The sequence below is a fragment of the Lolium perenne genome, chromosome 4 (assembly GCF_019359855.2).
Source record: "Lolium perenne isolate Kyuss_39 chromosome 4, Kyuss_2.0, whole genome shotgun sequence".
NCBI lineage: Eukaryota > Viridiplantae > Streptophyta > Magnoliopsida > Poales > Poaceae > Lolium > Lolium perenne.
The window spans coordinates 46,998,835-47,008,686 of NC_067247.2; the positions used below are offsets into that span (position 1 = coordinate 46,998,835).

Sequence of the window (9,852 nt, forward strand, 5' to 3'; positions counted from 1 at the left end):
CATTGGGTGCAAGGGTTCTCGGGTTGCTGAGCTCAAATGGCGCCAGACTTAGTTGTGCCATTTTGCTTCAATACAGTTGATTTAAATTTCTTATTTGCTGTGAATCCTCATTGGACCGAGGATGATATCAAACCTTCTATATTCTTCTCGATGTGGTTATGAATAAAAGAGAATCTTTGGACCCGTGATATTTCTGGTGTGCCACTATGTTGAGTGTAATATTTGTGAAACGGTGTTCCACAAGTATTATACCAATGACTCCGCACTATAACATGGAGTGGTGTGCTTGATCACTGCATATATCATATGTACACATGAAACACATAGAAAACATGATTATACTAGCCAAATAACCATGTCTTGCTACGGAGCAAAGTACCATACTATTTAGTTTCGGTTTGACCTACCTAGAGAAACAAGGTTAGGAGACTCTCAAAGAAATTGCAGTCATTTGTTTCCGGTTGCTGGTGTTAACTTATTGTTTGAGTTGTTCGATGGGGAAGTCTTTAACGTCTCTAGGATGAGTTTATATGCTAACTAACTAATATCGGTTTATTTGTTACCTGAATCCCACTATTAGTATATGTTTTCTATTTTTATTTACTTTGCCTTTTCGGTTTAGTCAAGGTCAAACTTTGTAATGTTTGATTATAGGAACAAATTTCAACATCGATAAAAAGCATATAATATTAAATTGTACTTTATGATAATTCCAATACCATAGATTTTATACTGTAGATGTTAATTTTAGAAAAATTAGTCAAATTTTACAATGTTTTACTTTGATAAAACCCAGAATGCGAAGTAATAATTAAAAATGGAGGAGTAACAAAATGATATTCCCACTGACATTAAATTCTTAGCCGATCACTCAAGTGATCGTAATACAACTTTCGAAAAACATCTATCTAGCAACATCACATTGTCTCCCTGGTATGCTAAAATTCTAATCAACACTACGAGATCTATATGTGGACAGTAATCTGAATCATATCAAGTACTTGGTCCATTTTGCATCAAGGTCCATGTTTGTCGAAATTCACCCAGAAGCGAAGTTGCAGTAGTACAAAAGATAGGTTAAAAATATATGCTTGCAGGTGAGAGATATATGGCATTGATCATGAACATCACCACCATTTTATTAAATACCCCCTCCTCGTCAAAATATAGTGTATATAATTTTTGCAAAAATGTCAAACAATATAAAGTTTGACCAAGAATGTGGAAACAAATTTATTAGTATCTAGAGTATCAAATCAATATCAGTAATTAGATTCATTGTGATGTATATTTTTGTAAGATATAAATTTTGTATTGCGCATACATAATTCTCTCGATAAACTTGGTAAAAGTTGATGAAATTTGTAACTTTTGAAAAAAATGCATTATATTTATGGTAAGGGCATCTCCAGCGGCGCGACCCAAACGATCGCTGAGCGACCGTTTTCATCCGCCGTGATCGGAAATGCGTCTGGCACCACCTCCAGCGGGGCGACGCAAAGTGATCAGGCCATCCGCGGAGACGCAAACCTGGCCCAAATATGCGCCTGGGATGCGTCTCTGCGGACGCTGCGCGGACGCGAAAAGTGTCCGCTCGCGTCTGGCGGACGTTTTTTCTGGCCCACCTGGCAGTGATGCAGCGTCGATGCATCTTCTCCGGCAGTACTGGCGCTGAGGCGTCGCTTCGGCAGTCTGCGGCCGCGTAAATGGCGATGCCTCACGTGGCGCGCGACCGTCGCCTACCTCTGCGCACGAAGTAATGGCGTTGCCACGCGTGCCGCGGCCTTCGCCCTGCCTCTGGTCTATATAAACAGGGGCGCCAGCATCTCATCTCCTCCCCACAAAAACCCTAGCCGCCGCACAACCTCCGCTGCCGCTCAAACTCCGCCACAGCCACCATGAGCAACGTCGGCCGCAGCCAGGCTGCTGCGCCTCCACCTCCACCGACACCTCCCACTCCACCTCCCCCGGCCTCGAGCTCCGATGAGGAGTTCGACTCCGGCGACAGCACGGGCGACCTCCTCGACCCGGTCAGGGACGCTAAGGCCTTGGTACTCGCGGCGCAGGAAGCAGAGGAGGAGCTGGTGGGCCACGCGGCGTTGGACGCCGAGCTGGAACAATGCAGGCTGGAGGCGCCGCAGCCGCAGAGGACTCCGACTCCGAGATATCTTGGTCTTCCGATAACCCTGATGCGCCTACGCCGGAGGAGAGGGCGGCGGAGCAGAGGGCTATCGTCGAGTCTTTCGAGACGCTTAAGGACGATGCTCGGCAACGCGAGGCTGGAGCGGTGCCTGCAAGAAGACGCGGCGGCGCACCGAGCCATAGCAGCCGCACGGGAGGCGGCGGAGAAGCAGGCGATGGAGCGACGCAATGACGGTGTCGGCCCGTCCGGAAGCAAGTAGTCTAGTCTTCTAGATCTACATGGTATAGTTTTTATGCATTGAAATGTACTACTTTTTATATTTTTAAATGTGTTGCAAATCTAAAAATGGATCGCCCCGGTGGACGCACACCCAGACGCAAACGAAAAGTCGGACAAAATATGTCCGCGGGGCGACGCAAACGGACGCTCGCGACCACTTTTAGGCGTCTGAAATGCGTCGCCCCGTTGGAGCTGCCCTAAGGAGAGAGTACTCAAACCTCAAGGCTGGTGCCAATGCATCACAGGTTATAGCCTCGCCACGTCAGCTTTTACCCTCACTCTCACCCCACTCTCACCCCACTCCCACCCCATGGTGCCAGTGCACGGGCTATAGTCTCAGCTCTCACTTCTCTCTCCTCCACATCACCCAACGGCTTGCTGACGTGGATGAATCAAATCGCGCCACCCGCTCCCGCCCCGCTACCGCCCCCACCCGCCAGCGCGCCGCCCCCTTCTCGCCCCGCTCTCGCCTCCCTCTCCGCGCCAGCGCGGGCGGCAGCCGGCAGCCGGGCGGTACCGCCGGGCGGTGGATCCGTCGCCCCGCGCTGCCGTCTCGCCGCCAACTAGCCCCGCTATCGCCCCGTCGCGGGTGATACCGCCCCAGCTCTCGCCCGCGTTGGCACCAGCCCGCTATCGCTAAGAGCATCTCCAACAGGCGCGCTATATCGGCCGCGCCGCAAAAAAACGGCCGGTATACCGCGCGCGGGAGGGAATCAGGCGCTCCAGCAGGCGCGGTAAACGGCGCGGTGCTGTAAAAATTTTAGAGCGGGCGGCGTTTTGCACAAACAGGAGCAGCATATCTGACGCGTCGGCTACACCGCGCGACATCGCTCGTCCAAGCGCGAAAAAACCCCCGCGCTGAAACTTCCTCTTCCGCGTCGCCGCCCGAGCGCCCAATCCGTCGTCTTCGCGCGCCGCCGACGAAATCCCGACGATGGACGACCCCTCCGGCAACCCACCGACCCCTCCCTACTCCGTCCCACCCTCCGCCGCCACCACTTCCGCCGCGCCGCCGCCAAACCCTAGAGGTGGCGCCGACAGCGGTAATGCAACGGCTGCTTATGTGTTCCACTTTGTCCATTTGAACCATATGTCGTGTGTCATTGTTGAACTACGTGTGTCGTTTTTGAACTATGTGATGTATGTTGCACTTTGTATCATTTGTTTCATGAATTATGTGTGATTATTTGATCTTTGTGAATGCAAAATAGTCTACAAAACTGTTTTCCGCGCCCGCGCGCGCTCCGCGCACGCGTTGCATATTAGCGCGTCCGGCGGAGGAAAAAATGGCACAGCGCGCGCTAGCTGTTTACCGCGCGCAGATTCTGAGTTTTAGCGCGCCGCGATATAGCGCGCCTGTTGGAGATGCTCTAAGTAGGCATTAGTTAAATATACCTTCTAGCGCGTTGGACCTGAATGAGAATCCAATCACAAATTCCGTCCTTGGCGGTTTCCTAGTGTAAAGTGCATCCGATTCCTATCCCAGTTCGAAATACTTGAAAACATATCCCCGCGCACCCTGACTTGAAAACACGAGTCTTTGCCTGCGCCGCCGTACACACAAACCTCGCTGGGGAACGCCGAAGTTGAAGGCTATGATCGAGAACATAGGTCGCTTCGTTCCATTACATTGACTGATTGACCTCAATTGGCCGTTGAAGATGCGTGGCAGCAACATGATGGAGGAGGATATGCCTACGGAGGTCAACAAGACGATGACGAAGATCGGTTACGGGGCGTCGCTTCCGTATGAGATGATCGTAGAGGTGCTCCAGTGGCTCCCCGTCAAATCCGTCTTCCGCTTCCGGGCCGTTTGCCGATCCTGGGCCGCGCTCCTCTCCTCCGACGAGTTCCACAGCCTCCACACGGCCGCAAGCCGAGCACCACCGAAGCTGGTCTACATCTCACCCACCGCCGGATTCGACTCCACCGCGGTGTACTCGTGCCCCTTCTCGTCATCAGGCCGCCCCAGAGATCGGGGGAACCTGCTCTTCACCATTGACGGTGCCCGTGGCAACTGCTTGGAAGTAGTGACGCCCGCATCGTGCCATGGCCTCATCCTTCTGTACGACGCCATCACCACGGCTTACTACATCTGCAACGCGGCCACGCGGGCAGCCACGCGGTTGCCGCTTTCAACTAACAACGCATCCAGGTCCACCACCGGGCTGGGGTTCGATGCCCGGACAAAGGAGTACAAGGTGGTGAGGCTCATCAATGGGTTGTGCTATCACAAGGTCGGCGTCAGGTGCGAGGTTTACACGGCCGGAAGTCGGTACGGCGATTGCTGGAGGCCGGTCGCCGGAGGAGTTCCCGCGGACTTGCGCCCGTTGGTAGGCGCTGCTGTCATCAACGCATCAATGAACAAGTTACCGCCCGTATTCGCCAACGGTTCCCTGCACTGGTTGCTGGATCCTACGAAACCGGGAGTTGCTGTCATATCCTTCTCCATCACGGACGAAACCTTCGCGTGCATTCCGTCACCGCCCTTCTGGGTGCCAGGAGCATGCCCGGCCTCCAAACCTTGGCCAACAGCGGAGCACCTAGTGGAGATGGATGGCCAACTCTGTCTAGCCAGTGACCTTCGAAACAAGGACACTTTGGAGATCTGGCAACTGCGCGACTATAGCTCGGGGCACTGGTCGCTGAATCATCGAATCAGTTTATCTGGACCGTTGGAAACACATCTAATTAAGCCACAATCTGCCAGAGTTATTGGCAATTGCGGGCCATCATCAGGGACGAAAATTATCATTGTTACTTGCAACCACAAGATTGACAACAAGTTTGAGAAACAGGTTCACACCTATGACCAAAAATCTGAAGCTCTAGAGACAATCCTTTCGGTCGTGGAGACACACTCGTCTCCTCACTATGAGCGCCCTAGCTCAAGGTTCAGTCTCGTCGAAGAGACCCTTGCTCCAGTACATAAAACAGATGAAGAGATTGCCTCGTCGTCCGCCCGGGCTAAGGCGACCAGAGATATCCTACTCCGCCTCCCAGCTAAATCAGCAATGCGCTCCAAATTGGTCTGCAAGCAGTGGCTCATATTGATTGAGAAACAAAACTTTATCGACTCATATTTTGAACATAAGAACATGCAGGATAAAATTAAAAGGCCAAAGGTCATGCTTGTGGGCAAGGGCACTGGACGATCGGGTTTCAGTTTTGCTCCATTGAATATATGCCTCGGAGGGTCTCCTAGCCACGGTACATTGCTTGATAGAAAGGTGGTTTGCTCTAAGCCTTGCCATGGACTGAACCTGGTAAGCACCGAGACAGCGGACTATCTCTGCAACCCATGTACAGGTTTCCACAGCAGCTACGCTAATGGGGGGCTGAAGCTAGACCTAGCCCGAAGAATGCCAAGTGCAGAAGAGCATGCTTTCACTGTCGGCAACAAGAACGTTGGCTTGACTTTTGACCCTTTGATTCGTGACCATGTTGTGGTGGAGATCTTCTATGACCTCAAGGACTTCGAGTCTCGTGTATATTCCTTGGGTTGCGTATTACGGTGGTGCGGCTCCAGAAATATGGCTTGTTCGAACTACGTACCTCCTCTGCCTGTGAATGATATGCCGCCTGCCTATCTTGATGGGATGCTGTACTGGATGAGTGAACCAAGGCTGGGTGAGAGCCACGAATGGGCAGTTATCTCTTTCGACATCATTACAAAAATGTTCGATGTTATCCCTTGCCCTTCATGGTTTCGCACATGGCATAGCAGAAACCGTTGTCGTGCATTTGTGGTCGAGCTCGCCGGAGCGTTATGTGTTGTTCTAGCAGACCCGGTAGCAGACAGTCTGGATGTATGGAAGCTAGAGCACGGCCAATGGGGCAGAGCATACACAATTCACTTGAAAGGATATCCTGACTACTCCGTCAAGACAAATGTTGTGGTGCCATTAGCTGTTGACCCTGATGGTGGGAGGATCCTGCTCAACACAGGGAAGAAAATTGCTCTATATGATCCAATGGAGCAAAAAATTCAAGATTTGTATTCACTTGATCAGGTGCCGGTTGTCAGAAGTAAACCCCACACTAACTCAGTCGACATGCCTTCATCTTCGTCAGGGAATAGTTTGACATGCTCTAAAGATCTGCCAGGGGAGGAGGTGACAAAAATACTGGATACTAGTAGTATGCCCTTCGTTCCCATGTTGTATGAGGAGAGCTTGGCATCTTACTCCCGTGTGGCCAAATTAAACTTTCTATGGTGATAGATTCTCAAGGCACCTCGCGTTTCTTCATAAATATGTTCTATTTTGTTAAATTTCTTGTGGTGGTACATTCTCAACTTCTCAAGGTACCCTCCTTTTTTTTATAATGGGCGCTTTATTACATTGACAAGCAATTACATCCGACCTCTGCATAGCTAAGATGCACACAAGTCGTTCGTACATCACAAAAGTCTCAAGTGAAAACAAAACAGGCGAATTACATATCAAACATGAGTAATTGTAAAACGCCTAGGATGAAGGTGGCAGTCCAATCCTTAGATTATTATGCTGCCACCCATGTAGAAAAAAAATATCTCTCACCGTATCCTCCAACCGTGTACAGATCTCCATAAAGAGGTCGTGGTTCTCCGCCCTTTGCAGCGCAGACCACGAATGGAAATAGCGATACATCTGTAGATAACCTGAAAGAGAGAGCAATTCTTATCATTAAAGATTTTGTTATTTCCGCATAACCGCAATGATCATATAATGGTAAGCGCTCCCACCTTAATAAGCGGTCTAAAACTGTGATCAATACCATTAAGACAATTATCAAAGATATTGCCCACACTAGTCGGGAGATACAGATCAGAAGCTACTTGGATGCATGACCATATAGATTTGGCAGAGCGGCACTGGAAGAGCAAGTGCTTAATCATCTCATTGTGATGACGGAAAACACACTGACTACTCCCAAGACAATTGCGTTTCACAAGATTATCTTTGGTTATGATTACCCCTCGACGCAAATATCAGCCAAAAATTTGAATTTTTACCGGAATTTCATCTTCCAAATCTTCTTGTTTTTATCAACTGGTATTTCAGGTTGGATGATTGCATTGTACAATGAACTTACTATGAACTTTCCATTGGATTGTAAGTTCCAAGGAAATTCATCCGGCCCTTCAGACAATTGAATGGATTCCAAACGAAGTAGTAAGACATTCCACGATGAAGTCTCAAGCCGTGTAAATCTCGTCTAAACGTCACTGACGGAGGTGAGCTCGCCATTACTAAAGCAATGGTATCACTTTTGCGACGAACAATACTATATTATTCAGAGAGAGGTATATTCCCTAACCAGGAATCCTCCTAGAACCGTATATGTGATCCGTCCTTAATGTTGAAAGTACCATATCTGAAGAAATATTTCTTCGTAGCCATAAATATGTATTCATAAAATCTTATTCTCGTGCAAATTCAAATGATTTGGCCATTTGTGGCGCTGGTGGTGGAGAAGGAGACATGAAGAAATAATGTTGATGGCAATGCCCGCGCGCGCACATCCTCTACCTCGAAGCACATATCACCACCAATAGACTACACATATCTAACACCCCCTGCCCCCTCCAACAGAATCAACAATGAACGCGCGCAGGACCAGCATCTTAGGGCATCTCCAACCTCGCGACCCAAACGGACGCGCTGGGCCGTCCGGTTTGGGCCGTTTGGGTGGCCAAGCGGACACGCGGACCGCGTCCGCGTGTCCGTTTGGGTCGCGCGCTGCGTCCAACGCGCGGACGCATCGCATAACCGGAGAAACACGAAAACAAAAAAAAGAGGCAAATTTAAACGAAATTTCATTGAACATATGCCCTATTTTGGGCAAATTTGTACATAGCCCTATTTGGGCAAATAAAACTAACAAAAGAAGCCCCTATATGGGCTTTTAAATTTAAACTAAAAACCTCTATTAGGGTTTGGTCGGTGGCGCGGTGGCCGCCGGTGCGCCGCCTAGCCCCTGTGGGCGTCGTCGGCGACGTCGTCGTCGTGGACGACGTCCCCGGGCGGCGAGGCGCTGTTGTGGCTCGACCGCGCCGGGGACTCCGGCCACGGAGACCACAGGGCCTCCTCCCACGGCGAGTGGGGGTCCGGAGCCACCCGAGGCTGCGGCGGCGCACGAAGCAGCGCCTCCTCCCTGAGGCGCTGCTGCCTCTCCTGCTAGGCGCGGCGCCTGGCCTCCTGGCGCCGCCGCTGCTCGTCGAGGCGCTCCTCGTCGGCGCGGCGCCTGGCCTCCTCCCGCCGCGCCGCCTCCTCCTCCTCCCGTCGCGCCTGGCGGGCCTGGGCGTAGAGCTCCCAGCCCTCCGCCTCCTCGGCCTCCCACCGGGCCGCCTCCTCCATCTCGGAGGTGCGAATGGCCGCATGGAGGTGCGGCCATTTCGCCTCCTCCTCCGCCGCGGAGGTCCGGGTCCTCCTCCGAGGACTCCGGCTTTGGCTCGAGCAGGAGAGGCGGCGGTTGCGGCAATGCCGCACCGCCGCGGGCGGCCTCTCCGATGTGGAGGCCGCCTCGGTTTCTTCCCGCAGCCCGTAGCGCCGGCGGGCGACGGCGGCTGCTGCTGCTGCTCGCTTCGTCGTCGTTGGCGGAAGCGAACCGTCGCTTGGCCATGGCGGCGGTTTCGCTGCGGGGAGTGGAGTGGGGACTGGAGTGGAGGACCAGATCCCCTCCAGTCCCCATTAAATAGACTCCCTGGTCACCGACAGGTGGGCCCCAGGGAGACGAGGCGACCAGCGCCCGGACGCGAGCGGACGGCGCGTGCCATCCGCGGCCACGCAAACCTAGCCCAGATTTGGGACGGGTTTGCGTCGTTCCGGACGCCGCGGCCGTCCGCTTTTGCGGTGCGTCCCCGCGCTGGGCCGCGTTTTTGTCCGGCTCGACCCAAACGGACGCGCGGGCGCAGTTTGGGTCGCGCGGTTGGAGATGCCCTTAGGCCATCTTCAATGGGCCGACCCAAACGAGCCACGCTCAATGATCCTTTGCGTCAGTCCGGACCAATAAATGCGTCCGGTACCATCTCTAGCGGGGCGACGTAAAGTGACCGGGCTGTCCGCTATGCAAACCTGACCCAAATATGAGTCTCGGATGCGTCTCTGTGGACGCTGCGCGGACGCGCAAAGTGTCCGCTCGCGTCTGGCGGACGTTTTGTTGTGCCCGTCTGGTAGTGACCCAGCGTCGATGCGTCTTCTCAGCGGCGCTAGTACTGGCGTCGAGGCGTCGCTTCTGTAGTCTGCGGCCGCATAAATGGCGATGCCTCGCGTGGCGCGCGGCCGTCGCCCACCTCTGTGCACGAAGTAATGGCGATGTCACGCGTGTCACGGCCATCGCCCTGCCTCCGACCTATATAAATAGGAGCGCGAGCATCTCATGTCCTCCCCACTAAACCCTAGCCACCGCACAACCTCCACCGCAGCGCCGCTGCCGCTCAGCCTCCA

The 9,852-nt window shown here is 52.6% G+C and overlaps 1 protein-coding gene across 1 annotated transcript; it reads left to right on the forward strand.

The window, feature by feature from the left end:
• Positions 1-4,055: 4,055 nt before the first annotated feature.
• On the forward strand, positions 4,056-6,642 carry LOC127348349 (uncharacterized). Its single transcript, XM_051374401.2, has one exon. It carries the CDS (start codon positions 4,084-4,086, stop codon positions 6,640-6,642), a length of 2,559 nt encoding a protein of 852 aa, XP_051230361.2. The 5' UTR covers positions 4,056-4,083.
• Positions 6,643-9,852: the final 3,210 nt, after the last annotated feature.

Excerpts from the sequence above, each read along its gene's own strand:
- LOC127348349 (XM_051374401.2), top strand. The coding sequence starts at position 4,084 with ATGCGTGGCAGCAACATGATGGAGGAGGATATGCCTACGGAGGTCAAC.